Source organism: Peromyscus eremicus, chromosome 14 (genome assembly GCF_949786415.1).
Source record: "Peromyscus eremicus chromosome 14, PerEre_H2_v1, whole genome shotgun sequence".
NCBI classification, from domain to species: Eukaryota; Metazoa; Chordata; class Mammalia; order Rodentia; family Cricetidae; genus Peromyscus; species Peromyscus eremicus.
The window spans coordinates 14903578-14923110 of NC_081430.1; the positions used below are offsets into that span (position 1 = coordinate 14903578).

The 19533-nt window shown below is 40.9% G+C and overlaps 1 protein-coding gene across 35 annotated transcripts in view; it reads left to right on the plus strand.

The window, feature by feature from the left end:
- Positions 1-19533, plus strand: part of Nrcam (neuronal cell adhesion molecule) — a 68058-nt gene that overhangs the window by 16128 nt on the left and 32397 nt on the right. For 24 of the 35 annotated variants that reach the window (XM_059278907.1, XM_059278920.1, XM_059278908.1 and 21 more), the window contains 8 exons: positions 1160-1291; positions 9955-10098; positions 12427-12538; positions 14026-14192; positions 14289-14436; positions 15968-16092; positions 16505-16534; positions 18409-18510. In XM_059278907.1, the coding sequence (XP_059134890.1) occupies positions 1160-1291; positions 9955-10098; positions 12427-12538; positions 14026-14192; positions 14289-14436; positions 15968-16092; positions 16505-16534; positions 18409-18510 (960 nt within the window). The remainder of the gene's footprint in view (positions 1-1159; positions 1292-9954; positions 10099-12426; positions 12539-14025; positions 14193-14288; positions 14437-15967; positions 16093-16504; positions 16535-18408; positions 18511-19533) is intronic. The other 11 variants (XM_059278926.1, XM_059278930.1, XM_059278924.1 and 8 more) reach the window with 1 other exon arrangement.

Consider the following 19533-nt stretch of genomic DNA (forward strand, 5'->3'; position numbering starts at 1 on the left):
AAGTTTAAATTTATATCCACGTTCATGGATCTTTTCTCATTTCTATTGTAATTGCATCCAGGCCAGATTAAAAATCTTCAAACCCTTCCAATCTTCTCACAGAACTACAATTAGTAAATGCAGAAGGAATGGTAAAAATAGAAAATCACCATGATAGTCCTACAGTGATAACTGCTTCAGGCAAGATCCAGCCAGGGAGGAATTCTAAAACTGGTGGGTGAAAACAACTTTACAAAGAAGCAGAATATTTGCATAGCAGAATATCTCCATAAAACATACAAACAAACAGAAAAACAAAACCAAAAAAACAAAAACCTAGTGGCTAAGACAGTTTAATTTAATGTATGTCCACTGATTCTTTAATACTCCTTCATGGAGGAAATGGCGATCATGTTCTCTCTTGAGAATGGGCTGTACTAGTGACCAGTTGCCAAAGAACAGAACACAGAACAATGGACAGCAGTAACTTTGCAGTGAGAGTACTTGGCAGATACTGCCTTAACAAAGTGATGAAGCTGAGCATCACTAATAATAAGTTATTGTGCCCTCATGCCTTCCTTGGAGTGGTGTGATCAGAAAGGACCCACCACCACTGTGATATTCTTACAGCCCCAAACCTAGAGTTAATCATGAGAAAACGTCAGACAGACTCACCGAAGTATTCTATCAAATCCCACTAACATTCTTCTATGTGTCAGAATCATGAAAGAAAAGAAGAGACCAAGAAACTCCCTGGCTAAAGAGACTCAACCAGTGGAGATGGTGTGGTATCCAGGACAGGGCAATGGTCACTTCCTGTCTCATATATATCTACAATCCAGCTATATAAAATCTAGATATTAGATGAACCTGAGCAAAGGAGAATAGAACACACTGTATTCTGTCTTTGCAACTTTTCAAAAATGAAAAGTTTTAAAATTGTTTTTTCATTTTTTAATGACATAGTTCAGAGTTCAAGTTCATGTGATTTTCTTTGCTCTTTATAAAGTTTAAAGAATTATTTTTTTTTCATTCTAAAAAGTGAGACTAACGGGTCTTTTACAAAACCTTCATAATCTACTACAACAGTCCAATGTATTCTTTTACTACATATAAGATCTTTATCTACAATACTTTTTGAGTCAGATTTTTTAAATGTGTTTTTCTTCTCTCAATAAAGCGGCTCCATACTGGATTTCGGCACCTCAAAACCTTGTGCTATCCCCAGGAGAGAATGGGACCCTTATCTGCAGAGCTAATGGCAACCCCAAGCCCAGAATTGGCTGGTTAACAAATGGAGTCCCAGTAGAAAGTAAGTGTCCTTCTTTATCTTTAATGGGGCATTATCGTCAAAGTGCATCTGTATCTCAGCAATAAATGCACGGTGATGAAATAATTCATTTAGAATGAAAGCTGAATATAAAGTTAACAGGGGCACTAAATCACCTTCAAAGTTTTTTTAAATTGCCTTTGGATAGTTGTTTAGACATTAAAGAGTTGATTAAAATAAATTTTAAAAAGAATTTATGATGATTGTATGTGTATTAATGGAAACTTAAGAATATTTCTCATTTTTAACCCAGATTATGGGGAGAATGGCAGGATCAAAAGTAAACACCACTGACAGATCAGATTAGCTTTCTTTGGAAACATCACAGAGTCGGTGCAGGCTGACAGGGAGACTGGGACTTAGTAGATGACAGAAGTAAGAAGCATCGGTCTGGCCTTAGTTTTCAGTCTTGGGGAAAGCCTGGGTGTCTCCCAAGTTTTCTAATCTTCAGGGGTCAATGTCCCACTGGACTCTCAAAGGACAGGGTCCTGGTCTTATCCAGGATACTCAGTCTTCTCCCACGTTCGCTCCCTGAGTACTGTGAAGTCTTCCTCCAGGGATCCTTGAGGAAGACATTAAGACATTGGTTGTGTTTGTTACTATCAACCCCATTCTACAGGTCAACTCCTCACTCATTTTCACTAGCCTTCTTCCCAAGCTACCTCTATGCAGCACACCGTGGCCAATTTAAGTGTAGCCAAGGGCTTTTCATGAACCCTCCAAGTCATTTTATAAAGGCTCATTTTATAAAACTTGTTTAAAGGATTAGTTTTCCTGCCTGACCCACAGTCAGGACAAATCTCTCTCATCTGCCAGTCGCACAGCCACTCAGACCCAACCAAGTAAACACAGAGACTTATATTGGTTACAAACTGTATGACCGTGGCAGGCTTCTTGCTAACTGTTCTTACAGCTTAAATTAATCCATTTCCATTAATCTATACCTTGCCACATGGCTCGTGGCTTACTGGCATCTTCACATGCTGTTTGTCATTGTGGCGGCTGGCAGTGTCTCTGACTCAGCCTTCCACTTCCCAGCTTTATTCTCCTCCTTGTCCCGCCTATACTTCCTGCCTGGCCACTGGCCAATCAGTGATTTATTTATTGACCAATCAGCAACACACTTGACATACAGACCATCCCACAACTGATTAGGGATATTAGAAGGGAATTACAGCAAAGCAAAAAACAAAAACAAAAACAGAACTGGAATCTCATCTCACTGCTTCTGAACTAAGGCATGATCATACAGAGAGCAGCCAGCTACATTTTCCCTCTGCCTCCTGTCCTCCCTACAGTGGGAGGCCTTTGAACATTTCACACTTCATGGAATTCAGACTTCCTCTTAGATGGAGAGAGAGAGGGAGGGAGAGAAGGAGGAGAGAGAGAGAGAGAGAGAGAGAGAGAGAGAGAGAGAGAGAGAGAGAGAGAGAGAGAGAGAGAGAGAGAAAACAGACAGACAAAGTCTGTTTCTGCTTCAAACCCAGCCTCAGCTGCAGGCTCACCTCCCAGTCATTAAGATCAGATGCAAAGATGCTCTTTCCTTAATAAAGATACTGTCATCCTTAGATAACAACCTGGCTCCTGATAGTCTCCAGCTGAAAATCAAAAATCACTTCTACTTCCACATAACCAAAAGGTCCTTTGAACTGACTTTCCTAAAACTGAGTATTCCTCTGGGACAGAAGGTTCATCCCAGAGATGAAGATGGCCAGTAGATTTCCTATTACTGTGAGGAGCGACAACATGTTCCTCCTCACCAGGCACAGCAGCCCCAGGTTTATTCTGAGTAACTTCACCCTGTGCCATGAGTGTTTGCTGGAGTATTTATTGGGAGTTTGCTTATGTCACAAAGCACAGTAGTTATCAGATACTTGGACAGAAACAGCTTGTGTTTACTGCAAAAGAAATTATGTTCTTGGAAGAAAACTAAGTCTAATGAGGCCAATAATTGGTACTGATATTTATGTTCCAATTTTAATTATGATCAGAGCAGGAAACGCCACAAATCTTACCTCATGGCCATATATCAAGGAGCTACTGTCACTCCCAGGGGGTTATGATGACAACTGAGAGAGTGAAAGAAAGCCCAGAACTGAAAGATGTTTTGCAGTATGATTATGGTTTTCTTAGGAATGCATATAGAATAATAAGAGCCATAATGAATACTCAGCATTTCTTCACCTAAAGGTTTGCTTTTTCCCAGCTCAGTGGTTCTTGGTGATTTGTAGAAGGTTAAGAGTGCTCCTGAGATTTAGACTCAGCAAAAACAGACAAGTGGGAGGGAACATCCACCTAGCTACTCAGCAGGAAAACTGGGAGAGCCAGGGGCTGTCCAAGAGAAAACCTCCCAGGCTTGGCAGTCAAGATACAGTCCTAAGCAGGGAAAATTGAGAAATTAAGTGATGAGGTTGATCTTTCCTCCTGATCAGTTTATCATCCTTCCAAATTGGCTCTCTTACTCTGCTTTGCTGCCATAACAAAGTACCTTGGGCTTGATAATTTATAAACAACAGAAAAATTATTACTCCCTGTACTGGGGGCTGGAAAATCCAAGTTGAAGGCACCTAGTGGCTTCTCATGCTGATTCTTCCTCTGTGAGTGTGTGCAGTGACAACAGAGACAGTCCCCCTCGAGTCTTTTGTCAAAGGGTACTGACCTTATTTGTGAGAGAAGAGCCCTTATGACCTAGTCACCTGCCAAAGGCCTGAGCCTTTGGCCTAGGACCATCTTGAGTCTTGGGGTTCAACATATGAACTTGTGGGGGCTACCAACCTTTTCAACACCAGCATAGCAGCACCTGGAGGAACCTTGAATTCTATTAATAGTTGTATTATGAGTTTTGAATATGTCATCACATGCACTCCTCTTTACAGTTAAAACTAGAGGAGAGGGTGTTTGGAGAGGGCAATTATCTCAGGGGAACAAGTTAGACTCTTCTACAATTAACCCCAACTCATCCAATTAGGTCCCAAATAGAAAGAGTTAGCATAAAATCTGTCAAATCAGATTCTAAGTCAGTTCATTTTTTTTTCCATCCCCTAAGTGTGTTCCCTTGGAAAAGAAGCAAGGAGGCTACATAGATATGGTAGGAATTGCACAGCTCTTCCAGATCCAGGGTGCCCCAACTCAGGTGTGTGCCGCTCAGAACAGCCTCCCTGGTGGGCATTCAGGGAGGGGAACTATGTACATCAGGGCAGCATAGCAAGTGTTCTTGCCCACCCTTGCTCTGGGGAGCTGCAAGCAGCTATTGTCTCTGTCAGAGAGACGTGATGCTTCTTTGAGAGTGGTTAAGCTGGAAGTGCAAGATCTGTTTCATGGACATCTCATAACAGGGTGATGAGCTGGAGGGGATCCTACATGGTTCTTTCACCGTGTCTATCCCTGGCCCTCAGGACCTGGTCTCTGGACAGCCTCTGTTGAGTGTCTTCTTTGAATGGAAAATAAATCATAGACAGCTAAGTTCAAAGAGCTATGTATGCCCCAATGTGTACTGGATTCCTCTAATCCAAAATAAAGTGTTAGGTGAGAAAACAAAGCACCAAAACAAAGCAAAAAGTCAGTCAAGGCTTGAAGCAGTATGCGCCATCTCCTTTCCACTTAGTAGTTGACCATGAACTTAAACAAGACTGCCTTTGAGACTTGTGAACTGTTCTGGAAACAGGCCTGGTGCTCACCTCTCATCTGTAGTTTGTTGAGTTTTGCATCCAGGCCATGGAAGATAACAGAGAGATACAAAGGTAGAAAAAGAGAAAACTGTACAGTGTAGTGGCCCTGAGTGAACCCTGAGGATCACTGACCTTCAGCAGAGCCCAACAGAGGCTCCAGAGGTTGGCCTGAGCCCATGCTGCCCAGTTGGCACCACCTTTCACCCAAGAGACTGCTGAAATTGTAGATGGACCAGCTGCTGGGGTGAAGGGTTGAGGAACAGCTGTCCTTCTGCAGTGGCACCATTCAGGGAAGCAGGCAGTATCCCTGCCACGTGCCTCCGGTCTGCTTCTTATGCCAACCAGCAGAGACACAGTCAGAGACCCATGTGACCAGACACACAGTGTGCCTCTCCTGATTTGTTGGCAATCATCCAAGGACTCTGACTACTTCTTAGGCTTCAAACTACAAAAATAGAACTATCAGGGTGAGGTGGAGGTAAGACGGGGTTCTGCTGGCAAAATGTGGTGTTGATTTTGAGATTGCCTTCAGACCTGGAACCTACTGTTTTATAAAATTTGTAGGATTAGCTCCAAAGCACCTGGGTGCATTTCTCACTGGCTTATAAAGCTATGTCTCATTTAGATCACCCAGGTACTTAAAATTCCTTGTCACAAACAAGATTATTTGATGCAGAATTTGTGCCTGAAACACACAAAATATTTTTAAGCAGTCTATAGTGGTCAGAAATTACGCAGCTATAAGAGACCCACAAGAGACCTCATATATGATCTGGAGTGCTTGAGAGAGTGTGAAGTTGAACTTGGGATCAGAAAGAGAAACTCTTTATAACTAGCAGGAGTATTTCCCTGCTCCCCTAGAGAACCAGTGTCCCTCCATTTTTCCTTTTCCTCTTTACCTTCCCCATGAGAGCCTGTGCCTTCCCCGTTAGTGGTCCCCAAGGCCAGGATCCTGAGCACCACAATCCCTGCTTCTGTCCTGGGAGGCAGTGAGAGGGACTATTACTTGCTTTTCCCATGGAACACATAGAATCTCTCCCTTTGTTAAAAGGCCCACTCAGCTCAGATCTGAGGAGGGATAAGAACCAACTTGATAAGAAAGAGTGGATCTCCTTTGACACAATTACACATTGTGCTTGAGTAACACGTGAAAACAGCCAGGGGAATGGAGACTTAACCCAGAATATTTTCAAGACCCTGTCAGAGCTTCTTCCTTCCTCCTTCTCTCGAAGGTAAAGGGCTCTGTTGGCAGGACTTCTTAGGATAGAATAGCCAGGAGAAGGGGAATTCAGCTCTTTGCCAAAGCTGGGCTTTACATCATATCCAATTGTTTATACTCCAGGAAATATTTCTAAAATTGACTAAAATCAGAAATCTGGAACATTAATTTCAAACTAGTAAATTAGTTTGAATTTACTATAAATTTAACAAACTATTAAGTACTCCCATCTACAATTTTCATATCTAAAATGTATTTAATATTTCATGAAGTTCTAAAAAGAAATTATGCAATTACTCTAAAAGTAAGATTATGCAATTGATATAAAAACATTTTAGAGATTGACAGTACTCAGTACTTATGAGACATTATATTTATTTATTATTATTATTTTTATACTCCAAATATTGGAAACATTTACAGTCTTTGCCATTCCTTTCAAGAGAATCATATTTTTTAAAAGTTTTCTGAAAGGCTGTCACCCCACTGTTAGACCTCACCCTTGGGGCTTAAAGTTATAGATGTGGGATGTGGTTGTACACTCTTACGTTTCTTTCTTTGGTGTTTATTTGCAGCAAATGAAGTCGCTTGTTCCTAGAAATTAGTTATTATTCCTTTAGATGATTTGAGTTTGCAAGTTGGCGAGTTATTCCCATCTGGTAGGCAGTGCGCAGCATCCAAAGGTTCCCAGTGGCTCTGCAGCAGTGACTCAATCTTGTGCCCAGCTACCCACTGAGCCACCATATGTCGCTGCAGTTCCTAGATTAGCTTGCTTCTCTTGAATGACTGCACAAAGAAAACATAATGCAGACCTTCATGGAGAGAGAGAGAGAGAGAGTTGCTTACTCATCACCTATACCTCAAGTCCAAGTTTGTTTTATTCCTAAATATTATGCCAGAAATAAGTATCTGAAAACAGCTCCATTGAGCACAAATGAGGTAGATGTAGTCAGATGCCTTTGATACAGAAGAAAAGTGAAGCGTGGGGCTGCAGGGTGCTTTGTTTGTGGTTGATGCATCTCCACTTGGGGAAACTGTCCTTATAGCTTTGCCAGTTGAGTTCGGTATTCATGGTAGTATCAGTTTTATTGTTATTATGGTGGTATAATACATACACGGCATAAAATTTGCTATCTTAGGGTTAAGAATATAGCTTAGTGTTGAGCATTTGCCTAGTATATTAAAGGCCCTAGGTTCACTACTGCTAACTTAACCTGGGAATGCACAATAGAATGGCATTGTATACATTCCCATTCATGAGCAACAATCCTCCAGATGATTTTCATCCCATAAAAATTGAACTCTATACTATCAACTAGAACATGGTGATATGACTTTAAGGTTTCAGATGTTCAGGGATGTGAGGAGGTCTCACTCTATGGTCTGTTACCCATGCTAAGAGTTCAGGCACTGTGCTCTGCCAGCATGTCATACTCATTACTGTTCTTTATTGCTGGGTACACCCTTGGAGGTGCAGTCAAGGTGGGTACCAAAAGCCCCCCAGACAGCCCTAATGCTGAATGTTCAAGTACTAGGTCCATCTGCTTGGAATAATCCATAGAGCAAGAGTGGCCAGGGGTGCTATTCTGTGTCCCACTATGCCTTGTTAAAGCAATAAATGGACATCCCTTCGAGTGTGTCCATCAGAAAGCCCCAATGATAGAAGGTTTGGTAACCAGGATAAGGAACAAGGGCTTCCCTGAGGTGTACCATACTCTCAGATCTATGACTGTCTGCTATAACTGTAGGTCACTTTCTGGGACAAGGTAAGATATGTCCTTTGCTGTTATTTATTGATACACTCTATACCCTGTTGAAGGAATTATGACTCCTATTTGTACTCTGTTTGGAAGAATGTTTTCCTTAAGGCACTTTGAAAAGTTTTAATCAGAAATTGAAGATGTGAATTAAGGAGTCAATTCAAAGAATCTTGGCATACCCTGTCACTAGCAGAACAAAATTGTACCTACGATGATTCTACACCTTAGCCATTGATTCTTGCCAGACTTTTGGATACTAATTTTCTAAGACTATCTATTATGCTTCTTTAGAAATAAGGGCATTAATTATGCTCTGAGTGCTAGTTGAAGTTTTAAAAATCCTTGGAAGGTAAGAACTTGTCCTCTAGTTCAACTTATGATACATTGTTAGATTATTCTCATCTGGAACATCTAAAAGACAGTTAGGCTATAGGTACAATAGTCGGAATGTGCAATAATTAAACTACGAGCTCACAAAGATGTCTGTATCCCAATCCTTGGAACCTGTAAACATGTCACCTTACAGAACAAAGTGGGGGGGGGCTTTGCACACGTAATTAGGAGCTTTCTGGTTTGGAGATTCTGATGAATCTGCTTGGGGCCCAGTTTCGTTACATAAACCCTCAAAGGTGTTATGCCTCTCCTCACTGTGGCCAGGCAGGAATGTGATTACAGAAGGATGAACAGAAAAAATTGACACTGATGGCTTTGGTGGTGCTAGGAAAAAAAGAAAACATGGGCTAAGAAATTAGGAATCCTCCAGAAAGTAGAAGGAACAAAGATGTGGATTCCTCTGCTACCCAAAGAAGGAGCAAGGTGTTCCTGGGATTTTGACTTTAGCTCAGTGGGATCCTCATTAGGCATCTGACCTGGGGAACCAAGAGGTAGTGAATTTTGTCTTGTTTCAAAATACCAGATTTGTGGTAAATTGACATAAAAAAAACTATCACAGTATGAATGAACACAATGCTTGGGCATGTACAACAGAGGAGAGTAACTGTAGCTGGATTTGTTTTCATTAAAGTGAGTTAATAAGCCAGAGGTGAGCCAGATACTTTTATTTCAGAGTGATAATGAAGTCTCAACACAGTGATACACAACCTTTTCTGGTCACCATAGGAAAAAAAATGTGTTTAGACTGGATGCAAAGCCCCCTTCTGGTTGCCTTGTGCAGTTTCAGGGGAAAGGATGCTATTATTGACTTTGATTTTGATCAGCACACTAAAACAAAGTACTCTTCAAATAATGTGGGGCCATGGTCTAGGGTTTAGCATTCAGAATAAGAAATTTCCATGCCACAGCACAGCACTTGCACATTGTCTGCCTTGCTTTGGACTAAATCCTCTCACATACTGTATTACCCAGCCAGCTTCATCCAATTTCAGCATAGATTGGTCTTAACATGTTTTAAGTACTTGAGGTATTTAGCCGGAAAAGGTCTTTAAGAGAAATTTTATACAACTGATTTCTCCTTCAGCCCCAGATGTGTGCCCAACAGGAAAATGGATATCCCCATGTTCCTGACTAGCATGTTCTCTATGCATGCCTTTATTCAGTTATTTGTTTCAAGAATAGGTCCTCAAAGGGGACAGGTTTGAACACGCCAGCACATTTCTGCATTTGTTGATAAGCTGTTACTCCCTCCTTTGGATGATTAACTTGACTCCTTGTAAATAGCTGGATTCTTCATGAACAGGACAATGTTTTCTCCTGAATTTGCTATTCTTGCCTAGCTTGGGCTTGATTTTCTGCATGTCTCCAAGCAGTCTTCACTGTTAAAGATCAATCCATCAAGGCTGAATGAACACTGTGCATATTTGCATGCATGTGCTTGATCACTAAACCCTGCTTGGATTCTTTTCCCTTCACTGATGTGCTTACCTAGGTCAGCCTGTATTTCCTTCCCATTCGTGTAATATAGATCTCAAGATTCCTACATTGAATATCTATCTTTTAAGCAGCAAGAAACTTACACTTTCTATTTTTACATCCAAACAGTTGCTCCCGATGACCCCAGCAGAAAAATAGATGGTGATACCATTATCTTTTCCAATGTTCAAGAAAGATCTAGTGCCGTTTATCAGTGCAATGCCTCTAATGAATATGGGTATTTACTAGCAAATGCATTCGTAAATGTGCTTGGTAAGTTCTCCCTTTATTAAAGACGTGGAAAGTTACATTAATGATTGCTGTTGTTTTCTACTCATTCATCAGAAATGCATTATGTCTTTGCTACCTGCAATGCATAGTGTTTCAAGCTACAAAGAATATACAAGGGTAGATAAGACACAATCTTGCCTTAAGGGCCACTTTGGTTTGTGCTTGCAGTTCCTTTATATAGTTTTTATATAGCAGATCCTTTGCTGCAAGAACAGGCTGTTCACTGGTGGGTAGACTGTTAAATCATTTGAAATGAAAGTAGTGTTTGTTTGCATGAGCAATGAGTGTGCCCACTCTTCCATTCTTAGATAGTTGTCAGTCACTGTTCTATTGCAGTGACAAAGCACCATGATCCAGGCAACTTATAAAAGAGCGCATTTATTTAATTTGAGGCTCAGTGTTCCAGAGGGTAGTAAAGTCCATGACCATCATGGTGGGGATCGTGGCAGCAGGTAGGCAGGCATGGTGCAAGAACAGTAGCTGGTAGCTTACGTGCTGAGAGATAACTGGAATGGTTGTGGGCTTTTGAAACCTCAAAGACTACCCCCAGTGACACACCCCCTCCAACAAGGACACACCTCCTCATCCTTCCGAAACAGTTCCACCAACTGCAGACCAAGCATTCAAACATGTGAGCCTATGGAGCTGTTCTCATTTAGCACCACAGAAACTGACAAGTTAAAAAATATCACAATTCCAACGTAAAAAACTAAACGGTTAATCATAAGGCTTAGCTCTTATTCAAGTCACAGATATGCATTGTTTCATGTGTAAAAATATGCTCAAAGAACTGTAAGGAACTATGATGTACTCAAGCATATTCTGAAATGGTTGGCTTATGTGAATACTGTATCTCTCATATTGGGTAAAATTACCAAAAATTACATTTTTTAAATTTTATGTAGGAATTGTTCTTGTGGTAGCAGAAATTATACTTGAATTCTTACAGATAGTGTGTTTCCCCTTCCAAACAAAGCTAACAAAAGGAATCCAACTAATATTTGGCATTTTTTTTCATGTATGAAGCAATGGCCATAAGTCTCCCAGAAGCTCAGCAGTTGAGGTATTGGTGGATGTTGAGGAAGCAGCTTTGACTTCCAGGTTTCTTTTCATGCTTTACTTCTATTAATTCAACATCCTCGGGTTTCATATTTTAGGAAGATCAATACAATGTGTGTTACTTTGAGTCTGGCTTGTTTTGTTTCATACAATGTCTTTCAGATTCATCAGCATCACAAATACGAGAACCTTTTCTTTTTTTAAGAATTTTTATTTATGTTTATGTCTGTGTATCTATGTGGGTGCCTGCCATATGTGTGTGGGAGCCTAAAGATACCAGAAAGGGGCATCTAATCCCCTGGATCTAGAGTTACAACAGACGTGAGCCCCTTGACATTGGTGCTGGGAACCGGACTTGCGTCCTCTGAAAGAACAGCAAGTGCCCTTAACTGCTGAGTCACCTCTCAAGCTTCAGCTCTCTTCTTTTTTTAAGTCTGAAAAAAAAATTTATATGTCTCTTTGAAGACAGGCATTCTAGCAGGTATCAAGTGATGCATTCCTGTGGTTGAAGTTTGTGTTCCTCTTGAGAATTAGCGATAGCGATCATTTTTTTTTTTCATATCTCTGTTGGCTGTTTGTGTGTCTTCTTTTGAGAAATGTGTATTTGAATCCTTTGTCCAGTTTAGAGAACAGTTTGTTTTCTGGGACTATTGAGTTATTTGAGTTTCTTATACATTTTGTGTATCTCTCTTACATCAGGCATATATGAGCAAATATCTTCTCCTAGTCTATGTTTTTTCTCTACATTCTGTTGATTCCTTGGCTGTAGAAGGCTTTTTAGTCCGCTCTGTTTTTCAGAAACCACACTCCCTACTCTGCTTTTCTCTGCCCTCTTCATGTGTCCCCAACATTCCCACCCACTAGAGTGACGATGGGTCAGTCATTCAGCAATGACATAATTTCCTGCCAGACACTGCCATGGATAAAATGATTATATAAATGCATTCTTTCACTACAAGATACCTAGTGTTAAAAGAGATACAAATAAGTGAATCCATAATGAAACAGCATAAGGAACGCAGATTAGTTAATCAGTAATTGACTAACACCTGAGTAACATATTGAGCATGAAGTAGGAGGTGTTTCTTCTATCTTGAGTGACTACTGATGCCACAGTTACAGGACATATGGGGAAAATCGTGTTGGTTGTACTTTATCACAAACTTTAAAGACCTTAAAACAAAGTATGATAAGTATACTGTAAGCCTAAGATGCATCTAGTATTTACTATACCTTTTTAAAATGTTTTAGCTGAACCACCTCGAATTCTTACATCTGCGAACATACTGTACCAGGTCATTGCAAACAGACCTGCTTTGTTAGACTGTGCCTTCTTTGGGTCTCCTCTGCCTACCATTGAGTGGTAAGTAGTAGTTCTATTTCTTTTTTCATATTTACTTCTAACTATGTCTGGTTTTAGTAAAAAAGCAAACAGGAAAAAAATGCAATACACAATCCATCACATTACTAGTTACTAAATTCATTTACTCTTTCTCAAATATTTATTAACTACCCACTCTGTGGGTATAATAAATGCTTTCACCTATGTAATAAGTATACTACCAGAATGCTCTGTTTACTACAAAACTTTATAGAAATGATTTTTAATATTTAAAACTGCTGTATTTCACAATGCCATGGTCATTGCCTAGAACTTTGTGAATAGTGTCTGAAGGACTGGTTAGGAAACCTGTTCTTGATAATAAAATAGTGTGGGGTTGGGGATGGAGAGTTAAGAATACTTGTTGTTCTCACAGAGGTTCCCAGCACCCACCAGGTGGCTCCCATCTCTCTGTAACTCTAGTCCCAGGGGATTCTATACCCATTTCTGACCTCCCTGGGCACCAGGCATGCATGTGGTGCACATTCATATAACTGGGCAAAATGCCCATTTACATAAAATAACAAATCTAAAAATGGCATAGAACTGGAGGAGAGGTTGTGTGGGCACAGAGAGGACTTGTGGCTTGGTGCTTCACTAGCCCAGCAGAGCTCCTGTGTCCTCCTCCCTCTTCTCTGACCATCCACGTTCACGTACCCATCCTGGTAGGAGTCCTTCAGTTGCGACTGGCTTACTTGCTTTAGAAGAGCTAGACAGGACAGGGGAGATGGGCAGCTGCTGAGAATGTTTGAAGAAGAGTTAGAGCAGATCTGTATTGATCAGCAGCTACTGGCACGAGAGGGACAGCAGGGTTAAGATTAAAGAGAAGTCTCTCCAGACCCAACCTGACCTCCAGAGAAGAGAAACGGGGACACATAGACTGCCTAGTGAAGGCGGTGAGATTAACAAGTCAGACTGACTTTGGCCCTTTTCATCTGTCTCTGCTTCTCCCACATCACATACATGCTTTCTTTTCATTGCTAGTCATACTTTTAGAGTTTAATCCCCAGCCTTGAAATCAAAATGTCTTTAAAATTTAATCTTACCAATGGGAGAAAAAATATATTAAAAAGATCATCTCACTTTTGCCTATTTTATCATCTGTTTAAGGTGAAAATAGGCAATGTCTTTATTCAATTATGTATCTCATAAAAATTACAACCCATTATACTTTGTTGTTCTAATTCTGCAAACTCCACTTACTTTTGCGTTCTCCTGTTTTATGTGCTTTCTTTTCACTTTCCCCTGACATGTCAGAAGAAGTGTGCTTGTGGAATACCTTTCAGGTTTTGAACAACGTTTTTGGTTTTATAACTTGAAACATGAAATATCAACATATATTTTCATCCCCACTGTACAAATAAGCAGAAATCCAATCTCTGTAGTCATTCCAAATGCCTTTGACCTTGACACTTGCTGCAGACCACACTCTGTTGTGTTTTATTCTCACTCTAACTTTTATAATGAAGGTTTAAAGGAACTAAAGGAAGCGCTCTTCATGAAGACATTTATGTTTTACATGATAACGGAACATTAGAAATTCCCGTGGCCCAAAAGGATAGTACAGGGACATATACATGTGTCGCAAGAAATAAATTAGGGATGGCAAAGAATGAAGTTCATTTGGAAATCAAAGGTAAGACAGAGTTGACGAGCGTTTTTCAAGTATTATATGATGTAGAGCAAATTCTCCAGCTTGGCCACAGTGGATAACAATAACTTTGAATTTTAGATCCAACCAGGATCATTAAACAACCTGAATACGCAGTTGTGCAGAGGGGGAGCAAAGTGTCCTTTGAATGCAAAGTGAAACATGACAATACCTTAATCCCCACCATCATGTGGTTGAAGGACAATGGAGAGCTTCCCAACGACGAAAGGTATTTCAAGATGCTTTCTTCCCTCTTCTTTCTCTCTGTAGACTGCTCTTGTGACAAAGGGTTACTGATACCATGTTTTCAGTGTCTGAAGTCAGCTGTCTGAAAAATTATGAGATAAGCATTTTCTTCTTACTGTAAAATGCTTAGAACTTAAAGGGTATTGAGTGTTTGAAACAAGAGCCCGAGAATGTCGGTCTTTGTCTGTTGATCTCCCGTGAAATTCGGGATGGAAAAAGCCCTCCAGATTTTGGACAGCATCCATGGTTGTATAATTTGAATGGTGAAGTCTCAGCAGATGTTTTCATCTGCACACTACAAATAAGCAGATATTCAATCTCCATAATCAGGGACACACCTGATTCTGCCAGTGTTTTAAAGAGTATGAGTTTTGAATTTGGATACTGAATTGTTTTTTTTAAAGTTTTAACCTAACACCTGCAGAAGGAAAATAAAATCAAAATCAAATAAACCATTTAACAGGGCACATTCAGTTCTATAGCTTGGAATAGAAGGAAGATCATGGCGTTTTCTACCTGGGGCCCTCAGTTTGGCCTAGTAAAAACAGCTGTGTGCGTGATTTTAGCCATTCGAGTGGACACAAGTGATACCCACTGCTAGTAATGCTGTGTTCTTATGGAGATGGCTTCTATGGTTTGCTTGCAGGTGACCTAAACCTGGGATGACTAAATAGTGCCCTACTGCTTGCTAATGACCCCACAATAGCTTTCTGGCCTTTCTCTCCGTGTACCCAAAGTACAAGTTTCCATCTAGTCAATTTTCTATGTGAAATCAGAGGTGGTAAAGAGAAGAGAACACAAAGAAATGATCACCAGTTAGACCAGCGGAGGGTAGACTGTAAGTTACTTAGAAGACAGATGACAATTTATGCAGTCTCCTTGGAACCATATGCGAATCCTGCGTGCATGATGCAAGTAACTTCTACAACCTCTTAGTGGAGATTCCTGATTTAGTGACAAGAAAGATCCCAATACTTTCATTTAGTTTCTGCAGTGGGCCTTCATACATGTGGGGAAACCAATAACAGCACAAAATTTCTGCAGTGAATAGGAACTTTAAAAAAAACCTGCACTCTGATGGAAATTGAGTGGAACAAAATAACCACAAAAGCCTAACTGAAGCACTCCAGTGGGGGTACGTCCGGAGCCACCCATGTCACCTCAGGATGCAAGCAGTGACTTTATCAACTGAAAAAACAGTTGGCATATAGTAGTTGTACATAGTCATGGTATACCATGTGATTTTTGTCCCCACCCCAGGAGGGTTGCTGCAGAGTCTCCTAAGACTCCAGAAGCCTGACAGAAAGCTTGTTAGAGTTAATATCCCTCCTAGCCCAAATGTTTTCCAGGTTTATTAATTACTCAAGTGATATATGGGGGCTCACTCTAATTGCTGAGGTGTTTACCTTTCTCGTTTATCAAGTTCACAGAGACGCTTGCTTGCTGGGAAGGCAGTCGTCAGTCAGCTGTGTCTTTATGTCATTTCGACTGCTCTCCGTGTGCTCTGTTTACAGATTCTCCGTTGACAAGGATCATCTGGTGGTAACTGATGTAAGTGATGATGACGGAGGGATGTATACGTGTGCGGCCAACACAACACTGGACAGCGTTTCTGCCAGCGCTGTGCTCCGGGTTGTCGGTAAGAGCGAGAATGAATACAGCACAGCCAGGCTCTCCATATTAGGAGGGGAAGAAAATTGTAGAGGCTGAATATGTGTTTGTTATAGTTTCCTAGCTACAAGGGTGGGTGTTTTTCTCCTTCCAGAGATGCCTTTCAAGAGACAGTTTCCATATAAATTCGCTCTGTGTAGACATACAGACTGTGACAAAATGGTGATGTTCATATAAGTGACATTTACAAGAAAATCAAGGGAAGTAACCTAATAGAGTCAGCGGGGTTTTGTATTCCTGAATTGTCACTGCCTACCTGTCAGTGCCGCAGCTCACAGCTAAGCAGAGAGCTTAAAAAATAATATTGTGTTGCTTCTGTCTTCTTCTATGTCTCCATCGCTAATTGTGATTAAAATCCTTTCTATTAATGTCCTTTCTAGCTCCTACTCCAACTCCAGCCCCCGTTTACGGTAAACTAATGAGTCTTCTCTTTCTGTCTTCTGTTAAGTGACTTCACACTTGCAGACATCGCTTTCTCTGTCACATCACTGCATTTCTTTGTGGAAAATGACTGTCAGTTATCATGGGCTTCGTTTGCCGTAGTCAGTTATTTCTTAAAACCTGATAGTGTAGTGTAAGGTTGGACCATTTTGCTCGTTGTATTTCCAGTTGTTCCTAAAATTTTTATTTGCTATCATAAAATTATTCCGTCATATAAAATCCCTCTTTGATAGTTTCCTTGTATGGAAGCATATTCACTTATCAAGACCTATCATCCATATTTTACAGAATGAAAAAGCCATTTCTTAGGCTCTTTCTGCCAATTGGGTTTTCCTTGTCTCCTAAGATTTGTTTTGGAACTGGGGAGATGACTTAGTGGATAAAAATACTTGCTGTGAAAGCAGGAGAACGTAAGTCCAAATCCCCAGTAGCCATACATAAACAGAACATGCCTGTAACTCTAGTGTTGGGGGACAGAGACAGGCAGATCCTGGGAGATCACTAGCCAGCCACCTAGCAGACATCATCTTCTGTATTTTATGTGCTCAGACATGAGTGTGTGCATTCCCACACAAATACACACATATACAAATATAACGCACCAGCCAGGCGGTGGTGGCGCACGCCTTTAATCCCGGCATTCGGGAGGCAGAGCCAGGCGGATCTCTGTGAGTTCAAGGCCAGCCTGGGCTACCAAGTGAGTTCCAGGAGAGGCGCAAAGCTACACAGAGAAACCCTGTCTCGAAAAACCAAAAAAAAAAAAAAACCCAAAAAACAAAAAACAAAAAACAAATATAACACACCAATGATAATGATAAACATAAGAGAATACTATTTTGTTGTGAGATTCCATTTCTCAGCAACATACTCCCAGGGAAAACATGGGTGTTTAGAATGTTTGACTTTATGTCTGAGAAAACCTACTCATTTTGTGTTAAAAGAAAAGTCACTAGGGAATGAACAAAAGAAGGGACCTAACAATGTTTTGTTATTTTTTTTTTCTTTTGAGTCTGGAAAATAATCAGAAATTATCTCTAGAAATTTTTTTGTTTAGGAAACTCATCTTTATTCAACACACAAATACAAAACATAATTTTGTGGCATAATCTTAGCCTGATTTCATATAGAAGAACTAATCAGTCATTTTAAAACCTGCCCTCTGTGAACATTTAACACTGCCTTACTGATGAGAAAAAAAGAGCCCATATATTTATATGTCCTCTGGTCTCCTAGAAGCCAGACACACTTCCAGGAGCAAAGTTTAAAAAAAAACAAAGCCTCGAGAAGAGAGTTAACTCTCAAGAGCATCATTCTAGCAGGCAGCCCTGCTTCTCGGTGACCTTGGTTCCAACAGTTGCCTGAGAGGAAGCGAGCCTGTGCATTCGGAGAGCTCCCTACCCTTAAAAGCTGTCCTCAGGAGCCTCCAGATTGAGTTTTCACCGAGCCTTGGGACACTGACAATCCTCTGAACAGCGCATGTCACTCGCCTGCATTTGTCTCTCAGCCTTGACTGTTCTGCTTCCCTTGTGTTCTGCTGATGCTCCTTCTGCTCGTGAGAGAACACACACTGAGCATGCCGAGGACCCTTGCTCTGCCTCAGTGGATTTGGCAAACAGTGATTTTGTGTGTCTTGAAAAGGAAGTAAACAGAACTCCTTGATGGGTTGGCTTGGGTGTGCAGTGTTCTCAGCAACCTCAGTTGTCTCTCTTTCACTTCCATCGCATGCTCACTGACCAATAAGAGTGATATGTCTCTAAGGTGTCCCTCTGTGCATAGCATCACAGATAAAGAATGAAACTGCCTTTTAAAAAGACAGTTAACCATTTGTGTGTTTGCTCCACAGATGTCCCGAATCCTCCCTTTGATTTAGAATTGACCAATCAACTTGACAAAAGTGTTCAGCTCACATGGACCCCAGGCGATGACAACAATAGCCCCATTACAAGTACGTGGTGTGTTTGCTTTATAGTTGATAAACTTAATGGCCATTCCTGAAGCATTATCTCTAACAATTTTATGATATACTGCTGTAATTCCTTGCAAATGCACTTACTGGCATTCTCTTCATCACTGCTGTTAGAACCATAGTATGGTGCTCTTCAGAGATGGAGCTGTTCCTGGACATAGCTTCTGGCACAACTAATTAATTCCTGAAAATGTTAATTAAGCAAACACACTATCATTTGAGTTTAAGATCGTTAAGAATCACCTTACATGTCTGCCACTGTCCTAGTTGGGGTTTCTATTGCTGCAACGAAACACCATGATCTAAAGCAACTTGGGAAGGAAAGCATTTATTTGGCTTACACTTCCACATCACTATTCATCATTAGAGGAAGCCAGGACAGGAACTCAAGCAAAGCAGGAACCTGGAGGCAGGAGCTGATGCAGAGGCCATGGAGGGGTACTGCTTGCTGGCTTGCTCCTCATGGCTTACTCAGCCTGCTTTCTTATAGAACCCAGGACCACCAGCCAAGGGACGGCATCACCAACAATGTGCTGAGCCCTCCGCCATCAATGACTAATTCAGAAAATGCCCTACAGCCTTGCCTACAGCCTGATCTCATAGAGGCATTATCTCAACGAGGCTCCCTCCTCTCTGATGACTCTGGCTTGTGTCATGTTGACATAAAACTACCCAGCACAGACACAGTAGAGAGATGCATCTTGTTAGTCAGTCATTTAATCCACTGCTTCTTGGAGGTGCTGAGAGGCTAGTCTAAACACTGGGAAACTGAACTTGGTGCTCTACTACAGACCTACAGTTTGTGATAGAATTGCTCATACACAACAGCTCCTTCTAACATGGGTGGTTTTTCCCAATTGTCCTTTGCTACAAAATGACACATTCAACGGTGTCAGCACCTCACTTTGATGACATTGGCAGAGGGAATAAAATCGGATGAGAGACCAAGACATACGAATACAAAAACATTTAATAAATCAGAATATGATAGACTTCAAGGCT